This window comes from Piliocolobus tephrosceles, chromosome 2 (genome assembly GCF_002776525.5).
Source record: "Piliocolobus tephrosceles isolate RC106 chromosome 2, ASM277652v3, whole genome shotgun sequence".
NCBI lineage: Eukaryota > Metazoa > Chordata > Mammalia > Primates > Cercopithecidae > Piliocolobus > Piliocolobus tephrosceles.
The window spans coordinates 39,747,776-39,761,393 of record NC_045435.1 but is presented as its reverse complement, the minus strand read 5'-3'; the positions used below and the strand labels follow the sequence as shown (position 1 = coordinate 39,761,393).

Below are 13,618 nucleotides of genomic sequence, written 5' to 3'. Positions count from 1 at the left end.
GGTAAATGCTTTGTTTCAGAACATTTGCTGTGAGCTCTGCGAAGTTAAGCGAGACCATAGGTACCTGCCTTTTGCACATATTAACAGGCATCTCTGGTCCTTTATGGCCAAGAGGTACCACCCTGGGGTTGAAACCTCTCCCAGCTACCCTCCCAGCAGCTCCCGGAGGACAGCCATGAAGCTGTGTGAGGAGTAGGAGAGGCAGGAGGGAGGAGCGGTGGTAAGCATGGCTCAGGAGTCGGACTACCTGGGCTTGAGTCCTGACCACCACTTGTTAACCAGGTGGGGAAATCACTGCACTTCCCTGGGCCTCACTCACTTCCTCAGCAGCACGGACATTATACCTACCCCTTAGGGTTGGTGAGAACCCTTGTAAAGCTGCCAGCGGGGTACGTAGGACATAGTGAGTGCTAGAGATTATTATTAAGCATAAGTCACAGTCCCTGCCTAGGGGAACTGACTCATGAGAGAGACAGACTCACAAAAAGACCATTCAGGGGCGGGTGCTTTAATGGCCTCTTCTCCCCCTGCCCAACCCGAACAGGACATTTCAGGTGAGTGTGCGGTTTGTTGGTTTCACTGGTGTGTTGATGCACCTGTTTAACAAGGAGGTCAGATGTCTCTGTGCCTGTTCTCTGTGCCGAAGCCTGTGCCTGGCCCCTCCCAGGTTGGGCACACAGATTCAGGCAGCTGCTGGCCTCAAGCGGGCTCCGTGATGTGCTGGCAATTTATCCCTCTCCATCCTGGTTTCAGAGAATGCGGGGTCTCTGAAGGTCCTCTTTGGCACCCCGGAGTTTGTGGCTCCTGAAGTGATCAACTATGAGCCCATCGGCTATGCCACAGACATGTGGAGCATCGGGGTCATCTGCTACATCCTGTGAGTCTTGGGGCACTTGTTGGACCGGTGGACCACTTGATGGACCGGTGGGTGGGGGCTGAGGTTTCCACAGGAGGGTCCCCAGGCTGCCCTGCCATTGTCATGATGGGGGGCCCGCCCCAGAGTCAGGAGGGTGGCAGGCTCCCCTCCCATCCCTGGCAGCCCACCCTGCTCCTGGGCTCCCAGGAAGTCAGTAGCCTGCATATTCTGTAGCATCATGTAACTACACATGCCGAGATCCCCATTCTGGGAGCTCACTGTCCCCAAGGCTGGCCAGCCTATGGCCTTTGGTCAGAAGGATGGGAAATGTGGCTGGCACCAAATAATAAAACCTCACTTGTGTAGGTACACAAAGAAGGAGGGCAGGAGGCCAGGGGCGTATCTCTGGGCATCCTCATTGTCTTCAGGGCATAGCACTCCATCCTTATGGCACGGGGACCCCAACTACCAGCCTCATCTCTGAGTCCAGTATATGGATGAATTAATAAACACTATTGACGATCGAGCCTTCAATGGGACGAACAGACAAAAGACAGTAACACAGTAATGAGAACTGAAAAATCAGGTGGGAAATCCAAAGCCATTTCAATGAACAATCCTGTAGGAGAGGGGAGGTCAGCCATCTAGGCCAGTGCTTCACACACATTAACATGCCTGACTCACCTAGGCAGCTCCTTCCATTGCAGAGTTTTTGTTCAGGTCTGGGTGACCTGAGATGCCACATTTCTAACAGGCTCTAGGTCTGCAACTGTGCTGGTTCAATGACTGCGCTCTGAGTAACAAGGCTGGAGAACACTCTCTCGGGGGGCTCTGGCTGCTTTAGTTCCGGAAGCCCCAGGGTGCGGACAGTCATTAGCCTCAGAACTTGTGGCAGCCCCTGAACCTGTGTGGCCACATGCAGTTATGGGATGGTGTCCCCAAAGATGCAGATGTGTATGCTTTCATTCGATAATGTTTTTACTGTCAGAACAAGAGGAAAAATCTAACATTTTCAAAGAAAATGAGGAAGATCTCTAGGAATACTTTCTTAGCCCGCTGGGGCCTTCAGACCCCAATGTGAGAAAAGGCTCTGGGTGATTCTGATGCACAGCCAGGTTTAGAAGCCAATGTTACAAAAGCTTTAGCAGAAGTGGGGTGACTTTTGTGCAATGCGACTTTTTCACGTGCTCAGGAGCTTTACTCACTGTGGCCTGTTAGGACAGTCCCCTCAGTGGAACCTGCGCCACAGGCATTGTAGCCCAGTTATCCTCTTTCCTGCCTGGAATTAGCCGCACCACCACAGCCTCCCCCAGATCAGCAGAAAACCCCGGGCCAGGTGTGCATTGCCTTGCCTGTCTCCCTGCTCCGCCCCCTCCTAGAGAAGGGGCGCTGACAAGTGAAGACAGCAGCTGGACTGAGCTTGACTCCTGGCTCCCTAGATAAGTAAGGAATAGCAGGGTAGGGGGCGGGGCCAGCCTGCCCCTTTGAGGGTGGCCCCAGGCCTGGGCAGTGCTAACCTCTGGCCCCCGGAAAAACACCAGACCCTTGAGAAGCAGTCCTTGGTCAGCTCTCTCTGTTCAGCCCCAGCTGCCCTGTGGTCTGGCTTGGTCGCAGGGTCCCCCTCCAGCCGTCATGGAGACTTGCCTTACTCTTGATTCTTCAGTGAGTTTTCCCACTGCTGTGGCATCAGGATCTTCTTCAGCTACAGATTTTCACATAGGACCTTGTTTGATCCTCAGAACAAACCCACGAGTGGGTCATGGCAGGGATTCAGTCTTCATGTGGTGTTGAGGTGACGGGCCAAGGAAGCCCATGTGGCTGCCCACTTCCCACAGTCGGGCCGGGGAGCAGCCGTCTCAGTTTGCCAGAATATAGGACTTTTGATGCTAACGTGGGAACAGTCCCAGGCAAACTAGGACAATTGGTCTGTGACAGAGCAGTGACTAGACTGCTCACTAAGTTTTCACCAGTGTAACCTCTACCCAGATCAAGAAACCAAGCACTGCCAGGCCCCCACAGCCCTCTGGCGCCCCTCCCTGTTACCAACCCCCAGAGGTCACCATTACCCTCATGGCTAATGTCAATGAAATAATACAGAAAGAAGTGTCTGGCTTTTTTTGCTTGACATCGTTTGTAAGATTCATTCATAGTACTATGCATCATTGTAGACTGTTTATTCTCAGTGTTACGTAGTATCCCATTGTGTGAATATAATCCAGTGAATTTATCCGTTCTGCTTTGATAGGCTTTTGAGTGGGTTCCAGTTTGGCCATTGGAAGCATTCTGTTCATGTGTTTCAGTGAACATATTTGTACATTTCTGTTGGATGTATAATCTAGAACTAGAATAACTGGGTCATAAGGGCACTTTATTGTCAAATGAGAGTTCTTTTAGGTGGAGGAACATCGTAATTTGGGCACTATGCTACCTTGTTTACCAGATTACTTTTAAAGCAAACACCAAGAACTAGGGCAGAGTTTTGGAAATGGGGAGAAGATAGTTTTGATGCTGCAGGTGCTTGGGCAGGGGGTGTCAGGAGGGAGGAGGGGTGTGTGTGGCAGGGACCCAGGCCAGGTGGCACAGACTCAGCCTGGATCAATCCTGTGCCACATCTTGGCTCCTGGACCCCCACTGTGAGCCACTGCCCTCTGGGGCTTTTCCAGGCTGACTCTCTCAGCATGGATGGAAGTCAGGGAGTTCCCCTCCCAAGCCAGGGCTCTCAGCAGAGACTCGTGCTGGAAAAAAACATTCGCGCCAAGGAGGTGGCATCTTTTAAGCTCCTGCTATGCAGAACTCTGGAACCACTGCTGGGAGCACCCAAAAGAGGCTCTCTGGTGGCCCTCATGGCATCTTCTGCCCTACTCTGTCCCTGTCTGTGGAGCCTAGTCATCTGTGGGGCAGTCCCTGTCTGGGCAAGTTCCACCTTTGTACCAGAGAGCCCCTCCTGTTCTCCTTTCTGAGGCCAGTGAGAGGTGGAGAGGCCAGGGAGTTGGAAGGGAAGGCAACAGACCGTGTCACCATAGGATGATGTGACTTTACTCTCTCACACCCAGCCCAGCCATCAGGGCAGTTCCTGGCCCTATAGGGAAGGAGAAGATGGGGTCGTGGAGCCCCCACACTCTCACCCCAGATCCTGAAGGGAGATAGTAGGTTGCGTGAGTACTTAGAGACCTTCTTTTTTTTTTTTTTTTTTTTTTGAGACGGAGGCTGGAGTGCAGTGGCCGGATCTCAGCTCACTGCAAGCTCCGCCTCCCGGGTTTACGCCATTCTCCTGCCTCAGCCTCCCGAGTAGCTGGGACTACAGGCGCCCGCCACCTAACCCGGCTAGTTTTTTGTATTTTTAGTAGAGACGGGGTTTCACCGTGTTAGCCAGGATGGTCTCGACCTCCTGACCTCGTGATCCGCCCATCTCGGCCTCCCAAAGTGCTGGGATTACAGGCTTGAGCCACCGCGCCTGGCCGCGACCTTCTGAAGTTAGCAATAGCCATGTGGTTTCTGGCAGGAAGTGAGAGTACCAGAGAGCTGGAGGCCACACTTCCATATGGAAGAAATCCTAAGCCTGCCTCTGTTTAAGAGCACTCCTCCCACTGCTGTCTCCCTCCCCTACTTCCTGGACTTGGTACTTCCTTACTGCCTGTGGGGAGGCCACAACAGCTCTTTTCCGTGCCCTTCCCTCACCCTACTTCACAATGCCTTCTCCAGCCTCCCTCAAGCCAGAGTGAACCAGCAATGGCTGCTCTGCTTCCTCCTCCTGCCTCTTCCTGACCGAGCCCAGCAGCACAGCCTTCCCATTCATGCTTATTTGTTTGTCCGACACCCACCATGGTGCAGACAGCTGTCAGCTGTCCCTCCCCACCCTGGTATGTGGTCGGGAGATGACAAGAGGGAGGAGAGGTGTGTGTGGCAGGGAAGCAGGTCAGCTCTTCTGGTGACAGCTGCCCAGTCAGCTGAGGAGGGGTCACAGTACCAGGGCATCAGGGCCTCCTCAAACCAGGGTCTGGCTGCAGGGCTCCTCAGCCAGATCCAGTAACCTCTGCCTTCCCCACCCGGGGCTGCCACTGCCCTCTCTGCTGCTGAGCCTGGAAATGCGCTTTGATTCCAGCCCTAGGATCCCTACTCCCTTCCCAAGCCCCGCCACCACCTTCAACTTTTACTAACAGAACTAAACCCCAGGTCGCTGCTTCCTCGGCCAGTCCACAGAATGATACACAGCTCTTCCTGTGGACCTGCTCAGCCCTCTCAGCTCTCCCACCAGAGTATCAGATGGCTAATATGGATAAAAGACTAACCCCTTCCTAGCAGTCAGTAGTTCCATCAGCAGATGTGTGATCCCCTTAGCTGGCCACTGATACAGTCGGGGCATCTGTCTGCCGCTTGAAACACAACACAGAAGCCAGGTGCAGTAGTGTGCACCTGTGGTCCCAGCTACTCAGGAGGCTATCATGGGAGGATCACTTGAGGTCAGGAGTTCAAGACCAGCCTGGCTGATACAGCAAGACCCCCATTTCTTAAAACACACACACACACACACACACACACACACAGAGAGAGAGAGAGAGAGAGAGAGAGAAAGTGTAGTCCAAGAGGCATTTCTGCACCCTCTGCTCTCCTAACTTTCTGCCCCTAGAGCCAAACAGGCCTCTACATCAGATTCCCTGGGGGAATTTCTTTTGCAGTGAGCTGAGAATTAAGAAATTAGAATGACCTGCATTCATGACCAAAGATAGTATTTGACCATTAAAAATCAATGTGTAGAGTCTGTCTGTACTTGATACATCCAGTGAAGAAAAAGTAAAGCATCCAAGGACTTGCCCAGACTGATTACAGTTTTGTGAAAAACAGATCAATCGATTAGTTAAAAACTAGAGGAGACCAGGGAGATAAAGAGGTGTTTTAATACTAACATTATTTATTGACCGATTGATTTTTTTTTTTAACAAATAATGACTGTTTTCTAGCTGGGCGCAGTGGTTCATGCCTGTACTCCCAGCAATTTGGGAGGCCAAGGTGAGTGGATGGCATGCGCCCAGGAGTTTGAGACCAGCCTGGGAAACACACACTGAACCTTGGAGCAAAACCCCATCTCTGCAGGAAATACATAAGGTAGCTGGGCATGGTGGCGTGCACCTGTGGTCCCTGCTACTCAGGCGGCTTAGGTGGGAGGGTCACCTGAGCCTGGGGAGGTTGAGCCTGCAGTGAGCCACGATCATGCCACTGTATTCCAGCCTGGGTGACAGAGCGAGACCCTGTCTCAAAAAAAATAATAATAATAATAATGACTATTTTCTAAATATAAAGACAAGGCTGGGCACAGTGGCTTATGCCTGTAATTCCAGCACTTTGGGAGGCGGAGGTAGGAGGATTGCTTAAGCTCAGGAATTTGAGACTAGCCTGGGCAACATGGTGAAACCCCATCTCTACCAAAATACAAAAAATTAGCCAGGTGTGTTGGCACGCACCTGCAGTTCCAGCTACTCGGGAGACTGAGGTGGAAGGATCACATGAGCCCAGGAGGCAGAGGTTGCAGTGAGCTGAGATGACTACTGCACTCCAACCTGGGCAACAGAGCAAGACCCTATCTCAAAAAAAAAAAAAAAAAAAACATTAAAAGACATGATCCTTATGCAAATTTTAGCAATAAAGAAAAACTTCCCCAAAAAGGTTTTTAAAAATCCTCTAAAACCCCACCACCTAGCAACAGCATTACTGAAAATTCGAACACCCTCTTTGTCAACACGCTGTGTATGTATTCCATTTTTTATTCTAGACACGTGCTCTTTAATAGGGAGAATGCTGGGGAACTTGGGCAGGCGAGGAGCCAGGCAGGACGAGGAGAGTATTTCAGATGAATAGGCTGCCAAGAAGGAGGAGCGCCAGAGGCCAGAGGCGAGGAGGCTCTCCCTGACTGTGCCCGGAGTTGCAGAGATTAAGACCTATCTTTGCAGGATTACAGTTCCTAATAAGGAAAGGAGGTTTGCAGAAGGGGAACTTTCTGCATTCCACAGCAGGGTTGTTTGCTTTTCCTGCCATCTTTTGGAGTACTGCCGGACTTCCCCGCTCTCTGTTTCCAATGGAAAATGTAAAGAAGCAGCAGGTGGCTGACAGGCAAGAGACAGGCTGCTTCCTGAAGGGGCTTGCATGGGCCACATGGGGGTCAGGGTCACAGAGACGGAGAGAGCTGGGAGGCCCCTAGGAAATCTAGCCTAGTCCTCTTGATGTATAAAAGGAGAAACTGAGGCCCAGAGAGGGGAAAGGAGCAGCAGATAACAGTGCAGACTCTGGGACAGGTAAATGCCCACCCTTCCCTCATGGGGACATGACCGAGAATGATTCTCTTTGCCTTCTTAAAACATAAATCAGGGTCTTGCTTTAAAAATATCCCATCCACAAAAACTTATTTTTCAGAAACACAAATATATTGATTAGGATGAGACAATTCACATTGTAAAAGCTTTCTTCTCTTTACAAAAGTTTTCACTAGAGGTTTCCTCCCATGGCAAGCTTTTTCTCCCAGTATTTCAAGTGGGTTTTGTTCTGTCAAACTCAACCAAAGCCTTACTCCTGAAGCTGTCAGTGCTTGGCTTATGATGATGGATTCATAAGCATTTGGGAGAAGAGACATTGGTAAAGCCCTAACTTGATGGGTTGATGGCAGGAGGGCCCCAGACCCATCTCTCTCTCTCTCTCTCTTTTTTTTTTCTTTTTTTTTCTTTTTTGAGATTGAGTTTTGCTTGTTGCCCAGGCTGGAGTGCAATGGCACAATCTTGGCTCACTGCAACCTCCACCTCCAGAGTTCAAGCGATTCTCCTGCCTCAGCCTCCCGAGTAGCTGGGATTACAGGTGCTCGCCACCACGCCCAGCTAATTTTTGTATTTTTAGTAGAGACAGGGCTTCACTGTGTTGGCCAGGCTAGCCTTGAACTCCTGACTTCAGGTGATCCATCCATCTCGGCCTCCCAAAGTGCTGGGATTACAGGCGTGAGCCACCATGCCTGGCCCCCAGACCCATCTCATGGGGCTCAGCTGAGGTCAGGGCAGGAACAGCTACATAATTTGCAACATAAAAGGTGGGGCCACTTGTTCAAACCTTATTGAGAATCTTGAGATGACAGCAGCAGAGCATTAAACCAAGCACAGGGCCTGTCTAAGGGTGGGACTCTGGGCAACTGTGCAGGTCAAACACCCATAAGGCTGACTCACGAGGCCCGCGTGAACAGTGGGGTGGGTTGTTGCTATGAAGGTGAAGTGCACAGAGGTGAGAGAGGTAAGGTCAATACGCCGCAAATCTGATCTATTTTATTTTGAAATTCCTTACCTTATAAAGTTTATTTGGCTTCAGCTGCTGGTCACAGAGTCATTCCTGCACTCACAGCTTGGTGAGGGAGTGGAGTCTGGGCATGGACTGTCTCCTTACCGTGGACCTGGACCAGGCCTGGCGCCAGTGCTGAACACTGCAATTTACTTCATCTTCACAGAAATGTTAGGATAGTATAGCATTTAAGAGGACAGGCTCTAGAGGCAGATACCTGGGTTCCAGTCTCACTGACTGCGAATCTTTGGGCAGGTTACTTGAGCCTGGGCTGTGCCTCAATCCCTCATCTGTAAAACAAAGTTATAAGAATTACCTGCATCATAGGGCAGTGTTAAGATTAAGTGAGTTCACTTATTTTAGGCACTCGACCCAGTGCCTGGCACATAGAAAAAGTTTAATAAGTGTCTGCTGCCATCACGATGCTGCTGAGGATGAAGAAGTGACCACCGTATAGTTAAATGGCAGCTTCTCCATTTTAGAGGAGAAAACTGACACAGATCAGGGAATTGTCCAAGGTCATCCAGCAAGCAGAGAGGCTGCACTCTGTCCTCTGCCACAGCACCTCATAGGGAAGTTTTCTAGTTTGGCATGAATGTCTCAGGTTCCCTGAACCTACATTGCTGATTCAAAGTCCATCTATCCATCGGGCACACACTTCACTTGCTGAGCCTCTCCTATGTGCTGGGCCCTCTTCTTGGAGCTGAAGGTGTGTGGAGAGAGGTGGGAGGGAGGGGACAGAAGGGTGCAGTGGTGATCACTACCATGTGCCCAGTCCACGGAAAGGGGGCAGGAGCACAGGAGGAAGGGGCTTGGAGAAGGCTCTAACCTGGGCTTTGGGGAAGAATAGAAGACCAGGACAGAGGGACTTATCAGCCCTGCCGTATACCCTGCAGAAGCCCGTCATCTAAAGCAAACCCACTGCACCTCAGCTTCACAGGTAGGTGGTGTCAAGAAGCAGGTGACCAAGAAAAGACAGGGCTGTGAACCACACCCTCTTTTCTTTCCACAAGTGAAAGAAAGGCAGGTGCAAGGCCCACAGAGCCTTGGCTCTTGCCAAGAAGAGTTTGGGGGTGGGGAGGCTGGCCGACCCTCACCTTTGACCTCAGTTAGCACGCCCTTTCCTAGCCACACCTGCTTTCCTGCTCTTGTCTCTCCAGAGTCAGTGGCCTTTCCCCCTTCATGGGAGACAACGATAACGAAACCTTGGCCAACGTTACCTCAGCCACCTGGGATTTCGACGACGAGGCATTCGATGAGATCTCCGACGATGCCAAGGATTTCATCAGCAATCTGCTGAAGAAAGATATGAAGTAATGAGTTGGGATTTCAGTCTTTGCTTCTCCACTCCCTGCCCTGTGTTGGGAAGCAAAGGGGGATTCCTTTGCCTGTTGGGGCACCCTCCTTGCCACCCTGCCTTGAGTCGTTCCTAGCATTCCCTGAGGAAGGGAGGGTGGGCATCATAAGAGACCCGAGTGCATGTGGGTCGGGGAGGCGACTTCCTAGGCCCTGCCCCCCGGAGCTAGACATGGAATTCACCTTCAGAAACTCAGACACCTGACTTGAAAATCGACACTTGACCACGTTGCAGAGCGAGGGGCAGCTGTTCTGTGTGAATAATGACTGCCCTTCTTATTTTCTGGGTACAGTTGTGGCCAGCCACAGCCCTCTTCAGGGGCTGCAGGGGAAGGACTCTCTCAATAAGCAAGAGCAGAGGACGGCAGCATCTTAGAACTTCTCTGTGGGTCCCAATCATATCCCCAGATTATTATTATTCTGGCTTAGTGTTTTTTTATATCTCAGTTATTTAATAACTGCATGCTTAAATACAGGCAGGTACCTTCTAACATCTGGCCAAAGGGAGGCTGTGATCCCAGACCACTGGGCTTAGCCCTCTCCCAGCTCTGCCTCTGTTGAGGTTCCCCACCTGTGCCTGCTGCAGCTGTGAACATAGGGAAGTGAACAGTGGGAGGCCAGTGTGCATGGGCTGTGGGGAAAGGTCAGGGACTCAGGCCCTCCAGGTTTCAATGGAAGATTAGAGCTTGGAGTTGTAGGGGAGACCAGAGTGGGAGGTTGACTGAAGGTGGGCAGTGGGTGTACCTAGACAGAATCTCCTGGAAGGAACTGTCCTGGGCTCTGCATGCGTAGGGAAGGCTGCCCAGGGAAAGGGAGCGGTAGGACTCAGGTGAGAACAGCTGGCCTTTTGGGCAGCTCACCCACTCTGCAAATAGGTGACTAGATGAGGCAGAGTCTGACTGTAGGGGTGCCGAGGAGCTTAGAGCTATACTTGGCAATCCCAGGGAGCAGTTGTAGCCTTGCCAAGAAGGGTGGTATTGACATGGGTGGCATGTTAGAGAGAAGGGGAGGGGCCTGGCTCCAGGGCAGGCAGGAGGCTCTGCACTCCCAGGTGACTTTGCAGCCTTGCAAGGCTGCCGATGGCTCCCCGAGGAAGAATGGCTGTTCAGGGCAGGGGGGTGCAGTTAGCTGCTGAAGGAGCAATACTGGAGTGTCTCAGATGGCTCTGTCAGGCTTTCCTGTGATGCACCGCACTCTCGGTCCTTTTTAGCCAGTCAGGGCCAAACTCCCCCAGAGGCCACATTCTATACTCCTTGACAATGAGGTCTTTTTAGCCTTTTGCTGTCACAGTCTGTATCAGAAATGGGCATGACCCAAGGAGAACTAAGACACTGTGGGAAGTCTAAATTATCTTCCAGTATGAGGGACCCCCACACCCAAGGTGCCTCAGGAGATGAAAACCTCTCAGTAACTCTGGTACAATGATGGCTTTTGTCATCCAAGCTTTATTTACTGAAGATTTGGTAAGCAAGGTATTGTGTGTATATATCTTATTTTCTCATCTGACCTTGAATTAAGTCAGTAACAGGCTGGACTGGATCCCTCTGTGCTCATAAAATGGATTAAACAAAGAACTGATCTTATTCAAACAGATCAAGACACTAAATTCCCATAAACTCTTATAGCCAACCTCTCTTCAACCAGAAATCACCACCTATCAGCACTTAAAAAAAAAAAAAAAAAAGCTTTCTATTATGAAAGTAATACATGTAAATTATAGAGGATTTGAAGAATATAATAAAATTTAAATCATCTATAATCCCTTTATCTGAAGATCACTACATTTTGCTATACTTCTTTCCAGTCATTTTTCTATATATGTTAGCATTTGGTTCTTTAGGCTTTCTTAGTCCTGTTACAGTTAAGGCAATGGCTCTAAAATCTAGATCTAAAGTGTTTCTAAAGCTGTCAGAAAGATGAAGTGAGTTTCAGTGCAGTTCTAAAGAAGTCATAATTCATAGGCTATATGCAGGACCTACTTCTTTGAGTTGTAACAGGGAAAACCTGATACTCAACCACACCATAAGACATAAAACATGAAAGTTCATTGATTGCCGGAGGTTTTATCCTAGGGTTTAACTCTCCCCTCCTCCAGACAGGGTGGCAGGAGGATTAGGCTCTGTGGGCCCCAGCCCTCATAGGACCAGCAGAATGACACCACCCTGAAATAGGTGCCAGTCAATCCCAGAAACGTCTGCCCTGCAGCACTTACTCTTCCTTGACCCCAAGAGCAGGCCATGGAGCCCAGTCGCTTCCTTGGTGCTTAGGCTTTCATAACACTGACCCATGCTGGTTCTGGTTAGTGTGACCCAGACCAAGTGAGGAGAAAGGTGAAGGGCACAGTGATCCTGATCACGGTGGATGGTCCGGGAGCAGGGGGCCCTGGCCTCTGCCCTCATGCCCGGGAACAGCTGGCCTCCCATTTCTGATCTAACCAGTGGTCCCTGAGGTCTCCTTCTGCTCAAAAATCTCCTGATCTCTGCCTCTGTCAGAAACCGCCTGGACTGCACACAGTGCCTTCAGCATCCATGGCTAATGAAAGATACCAAGAACATGGAGGCCAAGAAACTCTCCAAGGACCGGATGAAGAAGTACATGGCAAGAAGGAAATGGCAGGTAATGCGAGGGTCACTTTGGACTGGGATATTACCCCTCATATTTGTGTTGCTGAAGCCACTTTCCTTCCCAGCTTGCCCTGGCCTCACATCAAGAAAGTTTAAATTCGTTTCTGAAGCAGTCTGGGACCAGTTTAGGCAGCTGATTAAGGGTACAGTGGTGTGCTTAGTCCTGAGTGCAGAGTCCCTTTCTCGAGGAGATGGGATGGATTCTTAGCTTAGCTGTCTCTCTGTTCCTGCTCACCTTTGTCCCAGAGGACCTTTAACCTTTACTCAGGTTAAGCCACTGACATTTCATGTCTTCATGGCTTGGGATAAGCAACATCACTTTGAGGTCCATTTGTCAACCCTGAGAATAGGATGGTAGCATGATGGTCTCACATCTCTTTATGATGAAGGAGGAGGGCACATGAGAGAGACATGGTCCCACCATCTAGGAAGGTTGTATGTTAATAATAATGTGTCCTTAGCAAATGACGTAACCTTGCTGTGGATTTGTTTTCTCATGTGTAAAGTGGGGATAATAGTACCAACTTCACAGCTTTGTTGTGATAATTATGAGAATTACACGAGATCATCGTCATGTGGCATTTAGTAGTACAATGCCTGGTACAGGGTAAGTGTCCAAAAATGATCCCAGTTGCTAATAGGTACTAAGGTAGGCCATCTGTCAGGGACCATTTAAAGCACTATCTATGCACTAAATCTTTTAACCCTAGGAAGCAGGTACTGTTATTATCTCCACTTTGCAGACAAAATTGAGGCAGAGAAAAGGTTAGGAAAGCCATCCAGGGTTACACAGCTAATAAGCAGAAGGGTCAGGATTCAAACCCAGAGCTTGACTGCAAAACACATAGTCTTAACTCCAAGACTGCCTCTGATAAAAGGCATGGGTGGATAAAATTATTATCCAAAACCACAGGATGTTTATCACCATCATCATCTATTTTATCAGTTTTATTACCACAATTAGAATTACAATTCTTTTTTTTTTTTTTTTTTTTCCCCGAAATGGAGTCACTCTGTCGCCCAGGCTGGAGTGCAGTGGTGCGAATTCGGCTCCCTGCAAGCTCCGCCTCCTGGGATCACGCCATTCTCCTGCCTCAACCTCCTGAGTAGCTGGGATTACAGGCACCCGGCACCACGCCCGGCTAATTTTTTGTATTTTTAGCGGAGACAGGGTTTCACCGTGTTAGCCAGAATGGTCTCTATCTCCTGACTTCGTGATCCGCCCACCTCGGCCTCCCAAAGTGCTGGGATTACAGGCGTGAGCCATTGCTCCTGGCCTAGAATTACAATTCTTAGGCTGCTGGAGAAGACATGGTTTCCTTCCTTCCTTCCTTCCTTCCTTCCTTCCTTCCTTCCTTCCTTCCTTCCTTCCTTCCTTCTTTCTTTTCTTTTCTTTTTCTTTCTTTCTTTCTTTTTCTTTCTTTCTTTCTTTTTTCTTTCTTTCTTTCTTTCTTTCTTTCTTTCTTTCTTCTTT

At 49.9% G+C, this 13,618-nt stretch overlaps 1 protein-coding gene across 3 annotated transcripts in view; it reads left to right on the top strand.

Moving 5' to 3' along the window:
• The window catches only part of MYLK (myosin light chain kinase), a 222,234-nt gene that overhangs the window by 195,107 nt on the left and 13,509 nt on the right, over nt 1–13,618 (top strand). For all 3 annotated transcript variants that reach the window (XM_031935156.1, XM_023214904.2, XM_023214905.2), the window contains 3 exons: nt 754–877; nt 9,325–9,477; nt 12,013–12,136. In XM_031935156.1, coding sequence (XP_031791016.1) covers nt 754–877; nt 9,325–9,477; nt 12,013–12,136 — 401 coding nt within the window. The remainder of the gene's footprint in view (nt 1–753; nt 878–9,324; nt 9,478–12,012; nt 12,137–13,618) is intronic.